Below are 17,217 nucleotides of genomic sequence, written 5' to 3'. Positions count from 1 at the left end.
AATCTCACATAGTAACATTTCAGAGCTTGGATGAATGTCTGTGGCGTTGTTCTCCTTGAATCCCTCCCTCTCCTCGACCACTCACCCTCCAGCTGGCCTCATCCCCCTGCTCCTCAGCCCCGTTGTGAAGGTAAACCACATCAAAGAAGAAGTAGGGAGACAGCAGCATGCTCTGCAGGACGAGACGAGGACAGTTAGTGTATCTTCAAATAATACCACAAACACTGAAAGAGAGAGGTGTCACCACAGATATAAGACACATGATACACAGCTGTACAAAGTAGTATTCAGTGAAGTCAGAGCAGTAGACGTCTGATAAGGTGATGGACACAGTGGTGGTATAGTAGTAGAGTTAACAGTAGACAGTAGTAGAGTTAACAGTAGTATGTTGATAGTGGTGGTATAGTAGTAGAGTTAACAGTAGTATGTTGATAGTGGTGGTATAGTAGTAGAGTTAACAGTAGTATGTTGATAGTGGTGGTATAGTAGTAGAGTTAACAGTAGTATGTTGATAGTGGTGGTATAGTAGTAGAGTTAACAGTTAACAGTAGTATGTTGATAGTGGTGGTATAGTAGTAGAGTTAACAGTAGTAGAGTTAACAGTAGTAGGTTGATAGTGGTGGTATAGTAGTAGAGTTAACAGTAGTAGGTTGATAGTGGTGGTATAGTAGTAGAGTTAACAGTAGTATGTTGATAGTGGTGGTATAGTAGTAGAGTTAACAGTAGTATGTTGATAGTGGTGGTATAGTAGTAGAGTTAACAGTAGTATGTTGATAGTGGTGGTATAGTAGTAGAGTTAACAGTAGTAGAGTTAACAGTAGTAGGTTGATAGTGGTGGTATAGTAGTAGAGTTAACAGTAGTAGGTTGATAGTGGTGGTATAGTAGTAGAGTTAACAGTAGTATGTTGATAGTGGTGGTATAGTAGTAGAGTTAACAGTAGTAGGTTGATAGTGGTGGTATAGTAGTAGAGTTAACAGTAGTAGGTTGATAGTGGTGGTATAGTAGTAGAGTTAACAGTAGTAGAGTTAACAGTAGTAGGTTGATAGTGGTGGTATAGTAGTAGAGTTAACAGTAGTAGGTTGATAGTGGTGGTATAGTAGTAGAGTTAACAGTAGTAGGTTGATAGTGGTGGTATAGTAGTAGAGTTAACAGTAGTAGGTTGATAGTGGTGGTATAGTAGTAGAGTTAACAGTAGTATGTTGATAGTGGTGGTATAGTAGTAGAGTTAACAGTAGTATGTTGATAGTGGTGGTATAGTAGTAGAGTTAACAGTTAACAGTAGTATGTTGATAGTGGTGGTATAGTAGTAGAGTTAACAGTAGTAGGTTGATAGTGGTGGTATATTAGTAGAGTTAACAGTAGTAGGTTGATAGTGGTGGTATTGTAGTAGAGTTAACAGTAGTAGGTTGATAGTGGTGGTATTGTAGTAGAGTTAACAGTAGTAGGTTGATAGTGGTGGTATAGTAGTAGAGTTAACAGTAGTAGGTTGATAGTGTTGGTATAGTAGTAGAGTTAACAGTAGACAGTAGTAGGTTGATAGTGGTGGTATAGTAGTAGAGTTAACAGTAGTAGAGTTAACAGTAGACAGTAGTAGAGTTAACAGTAGTATGTTGATAGTGGTGGTATAGTAGTAGAGTTAACAGTAGTAGGTTGATAGTGTTGGTATAGTAGTAGAGTTAACAGTAGTAGGTTGATAGTGGTGGTATAGTAGTAGAGTTAACAGTAGACAGTAGTAGAGTTAACAGTAGACAGTAGTAGGTTGATAGTGGTGGTATAGTAGTAGAGTTAACAGTAGACAGTAGTAGAGTTAACAGTAGACAGTAGTAGGTTGATAGTGGTGGTATAGTAGTAGAGTTAACAGTAGACAGTAGTAGGTTGATAGTGTTGGTATAGTAGTAGAGTTAACAGTAGTAGAGTTAACAGTAGACAGTAGTAGGTTGATAGTGGTGGTATAGTAGTAGAGTTAACAGTAGTAGAGTTAACAATAGTATGTTGATAGTGGTGGTATAGTAGTAGAGTTAACAGTAGTAGAGTTAACAGTAGTAGGTTGATAGTGGTGGTATAGTAGTAGAGTTAACAGTAGTAGAGTTAACAATAGTATGTTGATAGTGGTGGTATAGTAGTAGAGTTAACAGTAGTAGAGTTAACAGTAGTAGAGTTAACAATAGTATGTTGATAGTGGTGGTATAGTAGTAGAGTTAACAGTAGTAGAGTTAACAGTAGTAGGTTGATAGTGGTGGTATAGTAGTAGAGTTAACAGTAGACAGTAGTAGGTTGATAGTGGTGGTATAGTAGTAGAGTTAACAGTAGTAGAGTTAACAGTAGACAGTAGTAGAGTTAACAGTAGTATGTTGATAGTGGTGGTATAGTAGTAGAGTTAACAGTAGTAGGTTGATAGTGTTGGTATAGTAGTAGAGTTAACAGTAGTAGGTTGATAGTGGTGGTATAGTAGTAGAGTTAACAGTAGACAGTAGTAGAGTTAACAGTAGACAGTAGTAGAGTTAACAGTAGACAGTAGTAGGTTGATAGTGGTGGTATAGTAGTAGAGTTAACAGTAGACAGTAGTAGAGTTAACAGTAGTAGGTTGATAGTGGTGGTATAGTAGTAGAGTTAACAGTAGACAGTAGTAGAGTTAACAGTAGACAGTAGTAGAGTTAACAGTAGACAGTAGTAGGTTGATAGTGGTGGTATAGTAGTAGAGTTAACAGTAGACAGTAGTAGAGTTAACAGTAGACAGTAGTAGGTTGATAGTGGTGGTATAGTAGTAGAGTTAACAGTAGACAGTAGTAGGTTGATAGTGTTGGTATAGTAGTAGAGTTAACAGTAGTAGGTTGATAGTGGTGGTATAGTAGTAGAGTTAACAGTAGTAGGTTGATAGTGGTGGTATAGTAGTAGAGTTAACAGTAGTAGGTTGATAGTGTTGGTATAGTAGTAGAGTTAACAGTAGTAGGTTGATAGTGGTGGTATAGTAGTAGAGTTAACAGTAGTAGGTTGATAGTGTTGGTATAGTAGTAGAGTTAACAGTAGACAGTAGTAGGTTGATAGTGGTGGTATAGTAGTAGAGTTAACAGTAGTAGAGTTAACAGTAGACAGTAGTAGAGTTAACAGTAGTATGTTGATAGTGGTGGTATAGTAGTAGAGTTAACAGTAGTAGGTTGATAGTGTTGGTATAGTAGTAGAGTTAACAGTAGTAGGTTGATAGTGGTGGTATAGTAGTAGAGTTAACAGTAGACAGTAGTAGAGTTAACAGTAGACAGTAGTAGGTTGATAGTGGTGGTATAGTAGTAGAGTTAACAGTAGACAGTAGTAGAGTTAACAGTAGACAGTAGTAGGTTGATAGTGGTGGTATAGTAGTAGAGTTAACAGTAGACAGTAGTAGGTTGATAGTGTTGGTATAGTAGTAGAGTTAACAGTAGTAGAGTTAACAGTAGACAGTAGTAGGTTGATAGTGGTGGTATAGTAGTAGAGTTAACAGTAGTAGAGTTAACAATAGTATGTTGATAGTGGTGGTATAGTAGTAGAGTTAACAGTAGTAGGTTGATAGTGGTGGTATAGTAGTAGAGTTAACAGTAGTAGAGTTAACAATAGTATGTTGATAGTGGTGGTATAGTAGTAGAGTTAACAGTAGTAGAGTTAACAGTAGTAGAGTTAACAATAGTATGTTGATAGTGGTGGTATAGTAGTAGAGTTAACAGTAGTAGAGTTAACAGTAGTAGGTTGATAGTGGTGGTATAGTAGTAGAGTTAACAGTAGTAGAGTTAACAGTAGACAGTAGTAGAGTTAACAGTAGTATGTTGATAGTGGTGGTATAGTAGTAGAGTTAACAGTAGTAGGTTGATAGTGTTGGTATAGTAGTAGAGTTAACAGTAGACAGTAGTAGGTTGATAGTGGTGGTATAGTAGTAGAGTTAACAGTAGTAGAGTTAACAGTAGACAGTAGTAGAGTTAACAGTAGTATGTTGATAGTGGTGGTATAGTAGTAGAGTTAACAGTAGTAGGTTGATAGTGTTGGTATAGTAGTAGAGTTAACAGTAGTAGGTTGATAGTGGTGGTATAGTAGTAGAGTTAACAGTAGACAGTAGTAGAGTTAACAGTAGACAGTAGTAGAGTTAACAGTAGACAGTAGTAGGTTGATAGTGGTGGTATAGTAGTAGAGTTAACAGTAGACAGTAGTAGAGTTAACAGTAGTAGGTTGATAGTGGTGGTATAGTAGTAGAGTTAACAGTAGACAGTAGTAGAGTTAACAGTAGACAGTAGTAGAGTTAACAGTAGACAGTAGTAGGTTGATAGTGGTGGTATAGTAGTAGAGTTAACAGTAGACAGTAGTAGAGTTAACAGTAGACAGTAGTAGGTTGATAGTGGTGGTATAGTAGTAGAGTTAACAGTAGACAGTAGTAGGTTGATAGTGTTGGTATAGTAGTAGAGTTAAAAGTAGTAGATTGATAGTGGTGGTATAGTAGTAGAGTTAACAGTAGACAGTAGTAGAGTTAACAGTAGACAGTAGTAGGTTGATAGTGGTGGTATAGTAGTAGAGTTAACAGTAGACAGTAGTAGGTTGATAGTGGTGGTATAGTAGTAGAGTTAACAGTAGACAGTAGTAGAGTTAACAGTAGTAGGTTGATAGTGGTGGTATAGTAGTAGAGTTAACAGTAGACAGTAGTAGAGTTAACAGTAGACAGTAGTAGAGTTAACAGTAGACAGTAGTAGGTTGATAGTGGTGGTATAGTAGTAGAGTTAACAGTAGACAGTAGTAGAGTTAACAGTAGACAGTAGTAGGTTGATAGTGGTGGTATAGTAGTAGAGTTAACAGTAGACAGTAGTAGGTTGATAGTGTTGGTATAGTAGTAGAGTTAACAGTAGTAGGTTGATAGTGGTGGTATAGTAGTAGAGTTAACAGTAGTAGGTTGATAGTGGTGGTATAGTAGTAGAGTTAACAGTAGTAGGTTGATAGTGTTGGTATAGTAGTAGAGTTAACAGTAGTAGGTTGATAGTGGTGGTATAGTAGTAGAGTTAACAGTAGTAGGTTGATAGTGTTGGTATAGTAGTAGAGTTAACAGTAGACAGTAGTAGGTTGATAGTGGTGGTATAGTAGTAGAGTTAACAGTAGTAGAGTTAACAGTAGACAGTAGTAGAGTTAACAGTAGTATGTTGATAGTGGTGGTATAGTAGTAGAGTTAACAGTAGTAGGTTGATAGTGTTGGTATAGTAGTAGAGTTAACAGTAGTAGGTTGATAGTGGTGGTATAGTAGTAGAGTTAACAGTAGACAGTAGTAGAGTTAACAGTAGACAGTAGTAGGTTGATAGTGGTGGTATAGTAGTAGAGTTAACAGTAGACAGTAGTAGAGTTAACAGTAGACAGTAGTAGGTTGATAGTGGTGGTATAGTAGTAGAGTTAACAGTAGACAGTAGTAGGTTGATAGTGTTGGTATAGTAGTAGAGTTAACAGTAGTAGAGTTAACAGTAGACAGTAGTAGGTTGATAGTGGTGGTATAGTAGTAGAGTTAACAGTAGTAGAGTTAACAATAGTATGTTGATAGTGGTGGTATAGTAGTAGAGTTAACAGTAGTAGAGTTAACAGTAGTAGGTTGATAGTGGTGGTATAGTAGTAGAGTTAACAGTAGTAGAGTTAACAATAGTATGTTGATAGTGGTGGTATAGTAGTAGAGTTAACAGTAGTAGAGTTAACAGTAGTAGAGTTAACAATAGTATGTTGATAGTGGTGGTATAGTAGTAGAGTTAACAGTAGTAGAGTTAACAGTAGTAGGTTGATAGTGGTGGTATAGTAGTAGAGTTAACAGTAGTAGAGTTAACAGTAGACAGTAGTAGAGTTAACAGTAGTATGTTGATAGTGGTGGTATAGTAGTAGAGTTAACAGTAGTAGCTTGATAGTGTTGGTATAGTAGTAGAGTTAACAGTAGACAGTAGTAGGTTGATAGTGGTGGTATAGTAGTAGAGTTAACAGTAGTAGAGTTAACAGTAGACAGTAGTAGAGTTAACAGTAGTATGTTGATAGTGGTGGTATAGTAGTAGAGTTAACAGTAGTAGGTTGATAGTGTTGGTATAGTAGTAGAGTTAACAGTAGTAGGTTGATAGTGGTGGTATAGTAGTAGAGTTAACAGTAGACAGTAGTAGAGTTAACAGTAGACAGTAGTAGAGTTAACAGTAGACAGTAGTAGGTTGATAGTGGTGGTATAGTAGTAGAGTTAACAGTAGACAGTAGTAGAGTTAACAGTAGTAGGTTGATAGTGGTGGTATAGTAGTAGAGTTAACAGTAGACAGTAGTAGAGTTAACAGTAGACAGTAGTAGAGTTAACAGTAGACAGTAGTAGGTTGATAGTGGTGGTATAGTAGTAGAGTTAACAGTAGACAGTAGTAGAGTTAACAGTAGACAGTAGTAGGTTGATAGTGGTGGTATAGTAGTAGAGTTAACAGTAGACAGTAGTAGGTTGATAGTGTTGGTATAGTAGTAGAGTTAAAAGTAGTAGATTGATAGTGGTGGTATAGTAGTAGAGTTAACAGTAGACAGTAGTAGAGTTAACAGTAGACAGTAGTAGGTTGATAGTGGTGGTATAGTAGTAGAGTTAACAGTAGACAGTAGTAGGTTGATAGTGGTGGTATAGTAGTAGAGTTAACAGTAGACAGTAGTAGAGTTAACAGTAGTAGGTTGATAGTGGTGGTATAGTAGTAGAGTTAACAGTAGACAGTAGTAGAGTTAACAGTAGACAGTAGTAGAGTTAACAGTAGACAGTAGTAGGTTGATAGTGGTGGTATAGTAGTAGAGTTAACAGTAGACAGTAGTAGAGTTAACAGTAGACAGTAGTAGGTTGATAGTGGTGGTATAGTAGTAGAGTTAACAGTAGACAGTAGTAGGTTGATAGTGTTGGTATAGTAGTAGAGTTAACAGTAGTAGGTTGATAGTGGTGGTATAGTAGTAGAGTTAACAGTAGTAGGTTGATAGTGGTGGTATAGTAGTAGAGTTAATAGTAGTAGGTTGATAGTGTTGGTATAGTAGTAGAGTTAACAGTAGTAGGTTGATAGTGGTGGTATAGTAGTAGAGTTAACAGTAGTAGGTTGATAGTGTTGGTATAGTAGTAGAGTTAACAGTAGACAGTAGTAGGTTGATAGTGGTGGTATAGTAGTAGAGTTAACAGTAGTAGAGTTAACAGTAGACAGTAGTAGAGTTAACAGTAGTATGTTGATAGTGGTGGTATAGTAGTAGAGTTAACAGTAGTAGGTTGATAGTGTTGGTATAGTAGTAGAGTTAACAGTAGTAGGTTGATAGTGGTGGTATAGTAGTAGAGTTAACAGTAGACAGTAGTAGAGTTAACAGTAGACAGTAGTAGGTTGATAGTGGTGGTATAGTAGTAGAGTTAACAGTAGACAGTAGTAGAGTTAACAGTAGACAGTAGTAGGTTGATAGTGGTGGTATAGTAGTAGAGTTAACAGTAGACAGTAGTAGGTTGATAGTGTTGGTATAGTAGTAGAGTTAACAGTAGTAGAGTTAACAGTAGACAGTAGTAGGTTGATAGTGGTGGTATAGTAGTAGAGTTAACAGTAGTAGAGTTAACAATAGTATGTTGATAGTGGTGGTATAGTAGTAGAGTTAACAGTAGTAGAGTTAACAGTAGTAGGTTGATAGTGGTGGTATAGTAGTAGAGTTAACAGTAGTAGAGTTAACAATAGTATGTTGATAGTGGTGGTATAGTAGTAGAGTTAACAGTAGTAGAGTTAACAGTAGTAGAGTTAACAATAGTATGTTGATAGTGGTGGTATAGTAGTAGAGTTAACAGTAGTAGAGTTAACAGTAGTAGGTTGATAGTGGTGGTATAGTAGTAGAGTTAACAGTAGTAGAGTTAACAGTAGACAGTAGTAGAGTTAACAGTAGTATGTTGATAGTGGTGGTATAGTAGTAGAGTTAACAGTAGTAGGTTGATAGTGTTGGTATAGTAGTAGAGTTAACAGTAGACAGTAGTAGGTTGATAGTGGTGGTATAGTAGTAGAGTTAACAGTAGTAGAGTTAACAGTAGACAGTAGTAGAGTTAACAGTAGTATGTTGATAGTGGTGGTATAGTAGTAGAGTTAACAGTAGTAGGTTGATAGTGTTGGTATAGTAGTAGAGTTAACAGTAGTAGGTTGATAGTGGTGGTATAGTAGTAGAGTTAACAGTAGACAGTAGTAGAGTTAACAGTAGACAGTAGTAGAGTTAACAGTAGACAGTAGTAGGTTGATAGTGGTGGTATAGTAGTAGAGTTAACAGTAGACAGTAGTAGAGTTAACAGTAGTAGGTTGATAGTGGTGGTATAGTAGTAGAGTTAACAGTAGACAGTAGTAGAGTTAACAGTAGACAGTAGTAGAGTTAACAGTAGACAGTAGTAGGTTGATAGTGGTGGTATAGTAGTAGAGTTAACAGTAGACAGTAGTAGAGTTAACAGTAGACAGTAGTAGGTTGATAGTGGTGGTATAGTAGTAGAGTTAACAGTAGACAGTAGTAGGTTGATAGTGTTGGTATAGTAGTAGAGTTAACAGTAGTAGATTGATAGTGGTGGTATAGTAGTAGAGTTAACAGTAGACAGTAGTAGAGTTAACAGTAGACAGTAGTAGGTTGATAGTGGTGGTATAGTAGTAGAGTTAACAGTAGACAGTAGTAGAGTTAACAGTAGACAGTAGTAGGTTGATAGTGGTGGTATAGTAGTAGAGTTAACAGTAGTAGGTTGATAGTGGTGGTATAGTAGTAGAGTTAACAGTAGTAGGTTGATAGTGGTGGTATAGTAGTAGAGTTAACAGTAGTAGGTTGATAGTGTTGGTATAGTAGTAGAGTTAACAGTAGACAGTAGTAGGTTGATAGTGTTGGTATAGTAGTAGAGTTAACAGTAGACAGTAGTAGGTTGATAGTGTTGGTATAGTAGTAGAGTTAACAGTAGACAGTAGTAGAGTTAACAGTAGACAGTAGTAGGTTGATAGTGTTGGTATAGTAGTAGAGTTAACAGTAGACAGTAGTAGGTTGATAGTGTTGGTATAGTAGTAGAGTTAACAGTAGACAGTAGTAGAGTTAACAGTAGACAGTAGTAGGTTGATAGTGGTGGTATAGTAGTAGAGTTAACAGTAGTAGGTTGATAGTGTTGGTATAGTAGTAGAGTTAACAGTAGTAGGTTGATAGTGGTGGTATAGTAGTAGAGTTAACAGTAGTAGGTTGATAGTGTTGGTATAGTAGTAGAGTTAACAGTAGTAGGTTGATAGTGGTGGTATAGTAGTAGAGTTAACAGTAGACAGTAGTAGGTTGATAGTGGTGGTATAGTAGTAGAGTTAACAGTAGTAGGTTGATAGTGGTGGTATAGTAGTAGAGTTAGCAGTAGTAGGTTGATAGTGGTGGTATAGTAGTAGAGTTAACAGTAGTAGGTTGATAGTGGTGGTATAGTAGTAGAGTTAACAGTAGTAGGTTGATAGTGGTGGTATAGTAGTAGAGTTAACAGTAGTAGGTTGATAGTGGTGGTATAGTAGTAGAGTTAACAGTAGTAGGTTGATAGTGGTGGTATAGTAGTAGAGTTAACAGTAGTATGTTGATAGTGGTGGTATAGTAGTAGAGTTAACAGTAGTAGGTTGATAGTGGTGGTATAGTAGTAGAGTTAACAGTAGTAGGTTGATAGTGTTGGTATAGTAGTAGAGTTAACAGTAGTAGGTTGATAGTGGTGGTATAGTAGTAGAGTTAACAGTAGACAGTAGTAGGTTGATAGTGGTGGTATAGTAGTAGAGTTAGCAGTAGACAGTAGTAGAGTTAGCAGTAGACAGTAGTAGAGTTAACAGTAGACAGTAGTAGGTTGATAGTGGTGGTATAGTAGTAGAGTTAACAGTAGTAGGTTGATAGTGGTGGTATAGTAGTAGAGTAAACAGTAGACAGTAGTAGAGTTAACAGTAGACAGTAGTAGGTTGATAGTGGTGGTATAGTAGTAGAGTTAACAGTAGACAGTAGTAGAGTTAACAGTAGACAGTAGTAGGTTGATAGTGGTGGTATAGTAGTAGAGTTAACAGTAGTAGGTTGATAGTGGTGGTATAGTAGTAGAGTTAACAGTAGACAGTAGTAGAGTTAACAGTAGACAGTAGTAGGTTGATAGTGGTGGTATAGTAGTAGAGTTAACAGTAGTAGGTTGATAGTAGAGTTAACAGTAGTAGGTTGATAGTGGTGGTATAGTAGTAGAGTTAACAGTAGACAGTAGTAGGTTGATAGTGTTGGTATAGTAGTAGAGTTAACAGTAGTAGGTTGATAGTGGTGGTATAGTAGTAGAGTTAACAGTAGACAGTAGTAGAGTTAACAGTAGACAGTAGTAGGTTGATAGTGGTGGTATAGTAGTAGAGTTAACAGTAGTAGGTTGATAGTAGAGTTAACAGTAGTAGGTTGATAGTGTTGGTATAGTAGTAGAGTTAACAGTAGACAGTAGTAGGTTGATAGTGGTGGTATAGTAGTAGAGTTAACAGTAGACAGTAGTAGAGTTAACAGTAGACAGTAGTAGGTTGATAGTGGTGGTATAGTAGTAGAGTTAACAGTAGACAGTAGTAGGTTGATAGTGTTGGTATAGTAGTAGAGTTAACAGTAGTAGAGTTAACAGTAGACAGTAGTAGGTTGATAGTGGTGGTATAGTAGTAGAGTTAACAGTAGTAGAGTTAACAATAGTATGTTGATAGTGGTGGTATAGTAGTAGAGTTAACAGTAGTAGAGTTAACAGTAGTAGGTTGATAGTGGTGGTATAGTAGTAGAGTTAACAGTAGTAGAGTTAACAATAGTATGTTGATAGTGGTGGTATAGTAGTAGAGTTAACAGTAGTAGAGTTAACAGTAGTAGAGTTAACAATAGTATGTTGATAGTGGTGGTATAGTAGTAGAGTTAACAGTAGTAGAGTTAACAGTAGTAGGTTGATAGTGGTGGTATAGTAGTAGAGTTAACAGTAGTAGGTTGATAGTGTTGGTATAGTAGTAGAGTTAACAGTAGACAGTAGTAGGTTGATAGTGGTGGTATAGTAGTAGAGTTAACAGTAGTAGAGTTAACAGTAGACAGTAGTAGAGTTAACAGTAGTATGTTGATAGTGGTGGTATAGTAGTAGAGTTAACAGTAGTAGGTTGATAGTGTTGGTATAGTAGTAGAGTTAACAGTAGACAGTAGTAGGTTGATAGTGGTGGTATAGTAGTAGAGTTAACAGTAGTAGAGTTAACAGTAGACAGTAGTAGAGTTAACAGTAGTATGTTGATAGTGGTGGTATAGTAGTAGAGTTAACAGTAGTAGGTTGATAGTGTTGGTATAGTAGTAGAGTTAACAGTAGTAGGTTGATAGTGGTGGTATAGTAGTAGAGTTAACAGTAGACAGTAGTAGAGTTAACAGTAGACAGTAGTAGGTTGATAGTGGTGGTATAGTAGTAGAGTTAACAGTAGACAGTAGTAGGTTGATAGTGTTGGTATAGTAGTAGAGTTAACAGTAGTAGGTTGATAGTGGTGGTATAGTAGTAGAGTTAACAGTAGACAGTAGTAGAGTTAACAGTAGACAGTAGTAGGTTGATAGTGGTGGTATAGTAGTAGAGTTAACAGTAGTAGAGTTAACAGTAGACAGTAGTAGAGTTAACAGTAGTATGTTGATAGTGGTGGTATAGTAGTAGAGTTAACAGTAGTAGGTTGATAGTGTTGGTATAGTAGTAGAGTTAACAGTAGTAGGTTGATAGTGGTGGTATAGTAGTAGAGTTAACAGTAGACAGTAGTAGAGTTAACAGTAGACAGTAGTAGGTTGATAGTGGTGGTATAGTAGTAGAGTTAACAGTAGACAGTAGTAGGTTGATAGTGTTGGTATAGTAGTAGAGTTAACAGTAGTAGGTTGATAGTGGTGGTATAGTAGTAGAGTTAACAGTAGACAGTAGTAGAGTTAACAGTAGACAGTAGTAGGTTGATAGTGGTGGTATAGTAGTAGAGTTAACAGTAGACAGTAGTAGAGTTAACAGTAGACAGTAGTAGGTTGATAGTGGTGGTATAGTAGTAGAGTTAACAGTAGTAGGTTGATAGTGGTGGTATAGTAGTAGAGTTAACAGTAGTAGGTTGATAGTGGTGGTATAGTAGTAGAGTTAACAGTAGTAGGTTGATAGTGTTGGTATAGTAGTAGAGTTAACAGTAGACAGTAGTAGGTTGATAGTGTTGGTATAGTAGTAGAGTTAACAGTAGACAGTAGTAGGTTGATAGTGTTGGTATAGTAGTAGAGTTAACAGTAGACAGTAGTAGAGTTAACAGTAGACAGTAGTAGGTTGATAGTGTTGGTATAGTAGTAGAGTTAACAGTAGACAGTAGTAGGTTGATAGTGTTGGTATAGTAGTAGAGTTAACAGTAGACAGTAGTAGAGTTAACAGTAGACAGTAGTAGGTTGATAGTGGTGGTATAGTAGTAGAGTTAACAGTAGTAGGTTGATAGTGTTGGTATAGTAGTAGAGTTAACAGTAGTAGGTTGATAGTGGTGGTATAGTAGTAGAGTTAACAGTAGTAGGTTGATAGTGTTGGTATAGTAGTAGAGTTAACAGTAGTAGGTTGATAGTGGTGGTATAGTAGTAGAGTTAACAGTAGACAGTAGTAGGTTGATAGTGGTGGTATAGTAGTAGAGTTAACAGTAGTAGGTTGATAGTGGTGGTATAGTAGTAGAGTTAGCAGTAGTAGGTTGATAGTGGTGGTATAGTAGTAGAGTTAACAGTAGTAGGTTGATAGTGGTGGTATAGTAGTAGAGTTAACAGTAGTAGGTTGATAGTGGTGGTATAGTAGTAGAGTTAACAGTAGTAGGTTGATAGTGGTGGTATAGTAGTAGAGTTAACAGTAGTAGGTTGATAGTGGTGGTATAGTAGTAGAGTTAACAGTAGTATGTTGATAGTGGTGGTATAGTAGTAGAGTTAACAGTAGTAGGTTGATAGTGGTGGTATAGTAGTAGAGTTAACAGTAGTAGGTTGATAGTGTTGGTATAGTAGTAGAGTTAACAGTAGTAGGTTGATAGTGGTGGTATAGTAGTAGAGTTAACAGTAGACAGTAGTAGGTTGATAGTGGTGGTATAGTAGTAGAGTTAGCAGTAGACAGTAGTAGAGTTAGCAGTAGACAGTAGTAGAGTTAACAGTAGACAGTAGTAGGTTGATAGTGGTGGTATAGTAGTAGAGTTAACAGTAGTAGGTTGATAGTGGTGGTATAGTAGTAGAGTAAACAGTAGACAGTAGTAGAGTTAACAGTAGACAGTAGTAGGTTGATAGTGGTGGTATAGTAGTAGAGTTAACAGTAGACAGTAGTAGAGTTAACAGTAGAGTTAACAGTAGTAGGTTGATAGTGGTGGTATATTAGTAGAGTTAACAGTAGTAGGTTGATAGTGGTGGTATAGTAGTAGAGTTAACAGTAGACAGTAGTAGAGTTAACAGTAGACAGTAGTAGGTTGATAGTGGTGGTATAGTAGTAGAGTTAACAGTAGTAGGTTGATAGTAGAGTTAACAGTAGTAGGTTGATAGTGGTGGTATAGTAGTAGAGTTAACAGTAGACAGTAGTAGGTTGATAGTGGTGGTATAGTAGTAGAGTTAACAGTAGACAGTAGTAGGTTGATAGTGGTGGTATAGTAGTAGAGTTAACAGTAGACAGTAGTAGAGTTAACAGTAGACAGTAGTAGGTTGATAGTGGTGGTATAGTAGTAGAGTTAACAGTAGTAGGTTGATAGTGGTGGTATAGTAGTAGAGTTAACAGTAGTAGGTTGATAGTGTTGGTATAGTAGTAGAGTTAACAGTAGACAGTAGTAGGTTGATAGTGGTGGTATAGTAGTAGAGTTAACAGTAGACAGTAGTAGAGTTAACAGTAGACAATAGTAGGTTGATAGTGGTGGTATAGTAGTAGAGTTAGCAGTAGACAGTAGTAGGTTGTTACAGTGGTGGTCCAGTATTGTCCCTTACATTGACAGTGTCTGAGGGGCTGAACTGCAGCTGTCCAGCGTGTCTACTGTAGATGAGGAGAGTCCTGACTACAAACGGAGGGGGGATGGTCTGGATGTTGTCCATGAGAGGAAGATCTATCTTCTGACGGCTACAAGGACAGCAGAGGATACAGGACAGCAGTTACAACCACAGCAGAGGGTACAGGACAGCAGTTACGACCACAGCAGAGGATACAGGACAGCAGTTACGACCACAGCAGAGGATACAGGACAGCAGTTACGACCACAGCAGAGGATACAGGGCAACAGTTACGACAGTTACGACCACAGCAGAGGGTACAGGACAGCAGTTACGACCACAGCAGAGGATACAGGACAGCAGGTACAGCCACAGCAGAGGGTACAGCACAACAGTTACGACCACAGCAGAAGGGAAAAGTAGAGAAGTGATTAAAGGAGGAAGTGATGTAACTTACATAACACTAAGAAGATCCTCTAGATCTGGTGAAGGATATTAAGGAGACAACGTCCAGGATGTTTAGCCCCAACAGTAATACAATACCACACTAGACTACACTACAGGCTGAATGGCTTGTTGTTGTTGTGACAAAGGAAGGATACTGAAGGTTTCACACACGTTGGTGTCCAGGTCATAGAGACAGCTGCACAGCTCCCTGGGGTCAGAGGTGAAACCTGACAGCTAAGAGAGAGAGCAACACACACATGCATACGGAAATGATGGAATAGAATTAGACTCAAATTGGAAATACAGTACCATGTGATAACTGAGCATAATAATAACGGTTTGGTTGTGGCCTTCAGGAAAAATAAATTTACTGAAAGTGACTGGGCCAACAACACTCACCCACAAGGCATCATCATTAACAACCACCAGGGCAAACTCATGGCGCTTGTCAATCTTGTGTTTTGTTCTCACAAACATCTCAATCATCTTCTGGGAAATATTGAGAGCGTTGGTCTTGGATCTGAAGGGAGAGGGGAAAGGATTCAGAACTTTGGACATAGTCAGAGAGTGGCCACTTCACGTGTCGTCAAGCAGATAAAATATGGGACGGCGGGTAGCCTAGTGGTTAAAGTGTTGGACTAGTAACCTGGCAAGTTGCTTGATCGAATCCCCGAGCTGACAAGGTACATATCTGTCGTTCTGCCCCTGAGTCGCTCTGGATAAGAGCGTCTGCTAAATGACTTAAATGTAAATGTAAATGTTAACCCACTGTTCCTAGGCCGTCATTGTAAATAAGAATTTGTTCTTAACTGACTTGCCTAATTAAATAAAGGTTAAATAAAAAATATGCCAACAAGACCAGAAGTAGAACTCACCCATTGAAGGACTCCAGTTTTTGTGATGACATCTCTTCAGAGAGATCCAAACAGATGATCTGTCATAGTAAAACATATAGGATTACAATCTTAGAACAACACGGTCTGAGCCCATCCCTTCGCACGTCCTTACATCTAGCCTAAATCCCAGGAGTGAACTTCATCAGCCCAATATCTCTCACTATGACATCCCTTCGCACGTCCTTACATCTAGCCTAAATCCCAGGAGTGAACTTCATCAGCCCAATATCTCTCACTATGACAACCCTTCGCACGTCCTTACATCTAGCCTAAATCCCAGGAGTGAACTTCATCAGCCCAATATCACTCACTATGACATCCCTTCGCACGTCCTTACATCTAGCCTAAATCCCAGGAGTGAACTTCATCAGCCCAATATCTCTCACTATGACATCCCTGTGATCTCATTCCGTTTCTAGTCATCAACAATACAGGATCACGCACCACTTTCTCTGGACAGTTGACGCGGGGTGCTCGTAGCTGGAACTCTGCTGTGGGAGGGATGGGGGGCGTCAGAGGGGGAGGAGCCTGGGTGGGTTTGGGCCTGTCCTTGGCCACTGGCGTGGGGGTGGGCAGGCCTACTATGGCATTGACCGTAGCTGCCACTATAGGGGCTACGGTCTGGGCTGTGGTGGCAGAGACTGTGGTGGTGGTGGAGCTAGGAGGGCTGTCGCTGGTCGAGGCCTCCCCCTCTCCCTCCACTCGGCTTCCCACTGCGGGCTGCGGGGTGCTGGGGTTGCTGTTGCCTAGGCTACCAGTGCTGCTGCGCCTGTCCTCTGCACCCTCCGGGTTTGAGCGTGTTCTGGGCCGCAGCTCCACTGATCGCTCCTCTCCGTCTGCTGGGCCGGGCTGTGGGGTCTCCATGGATACTGGTTGCTGCGGGGATATATATATTTCAGTTATTTGTTTATTTTAAAGGTTACTTGATGGAAACAGATGAGCTTAAAATATGGACATAATGAATGACACGTGTGAAGCAGCCGTGTGGATTAGTGCTCTAAGGGCTCCTTGAGACGTCCCTAAAGCTCAACCCCTACTCTAATCGTTTTAAACTTCAAAGGGGTGACGTCCCAAGGAACCTGTTAAGACATCAATCCGTGTGATGCATTGGCTAGCCTGCTACTGGATTTGGTGCTGGGGGGAGAGATGATATATTTGGCCTTTATCCCTAGTGCGAGTTTCGGGAACCAGGGCGCATCCTCTAGTCTAGACGTCCACAAGCCTTTCTCAGAAATCCTCTCGGCTGTCAGGGGGCCAAATGAATCCCTCCAGAAAATAAAATAAAAAGATACCAGTGAGGCAGCAGCCAGTGAGGCAGCAGCCAGCCTCTCGACAGCAACAGTTAATCACATAGTTCACTTTTCACAAATAGTTCACGTTTCACTGCTCCGGACAGGGCAAAATGTGAGCCTAATCTCAAAAACAGCGCGAGAAGCTGCATAATATTGAACACATACAGGGGATGAATCAATATGAACCCATAGCTAGCAAACCAGCTAGCTAAATACTGGAACTAGCAATGTAAATGAACACAAACAAGACACCGGCTCAGGCAGCTGGCTGGCTAGCTAACGTTAGCAATCTCAGCATCGAAACTAAAGCATAGATATGCGTAAACATAGTTAGATTTAAACGCCAACTTACATTTTTTTCCAGGAAATACCTCGGTTATATGTCTATAAAACGAAGAAAACGAATGAAATATAGTTCATATTTCGCTAACTATTTGTTGTGTACGGCCATCTTTCTGACCGGAAGACTGTCAATCAGGAATTCCGGCAGCGGGGAATTGAGGTTATTGTAGTCCAAATATGAAATGTCCTGTAAAATCATATAATACTGTATGTAATCAGATACATTGTTGCTAATATTATGTCAATGGGTCCACTTATTTTCAGCAAACAAGTTACTTCCCCTTTATATGATGACACAATTCAAGTAAAT

General features: G+C 38.7%; 1 protein-coding gene across 1 annotated transcript in view; it reads right to left on the bottom strand.

Annotated features, from left to right (window-relative positions):
* Positions 1-17,051, bottom strand: part of babam1 (BRISC and BRCA1 A complex member 1) — an 18,944-nt gene extending 1,893 nt beyond the window's left edge. Inside the window, exons 1-8 of the mRNA XM_046300242.1 lie at positions 16,918-17,051; positions 15,718-16,149; positions 15,253-15,311; positions 14,777-14,897; positions 14,533-14,611; positions 14,388-14,412; positions 13,931-14,060; positions 86-172 (exon numbers count right to left, since the gene is read on the bottom strand). Coding sequence (XP_046156198.1) covers positions 86-172; positions 13,931-14,060; positions 14,388-14,412; positions 14,533-14,611; positions 14,777-14,897; positions 15,253-15,311; positions 15,718-16,137 — 921 coding nt within the window. The 5' untranslated portion in view covers positions 16,138-16,149; positions 16,918-17,051. The remainder of the gene's footprint in view (positions 1-85; positions 173-13,930; positions 14,061-14,387; positions 14,413-14,532; positions 14,612-14,776; positions 14,898-15,252; positions 15,312-15,717; positions 16,150-16,917) is intronic.
* Positions 17,052-17,217: the final 166 nt, after the last annotated feature.

The sequence above is a fragment of the Oncorhynchus gorbuscha genome, linkage group LG15 (assembly GCF_021184085.1).
Source record: "Oncorhynchus gorbuscha isolate QuinsamMale2020 ecotype Even-year linkage group LG15, OgorEven_v1.0, whole genome shotgun sequence".
Lineage (NCBI taxonomy): Eukaryota > Metazoa > Chordata > Actinopteri > Salmoniformes > Salmonidae > Oncorhynchus > Oncorhynchus gorbuscha.
This window is presented reverse-complemented; position numbering and strand designations above follow the sequence as displayed.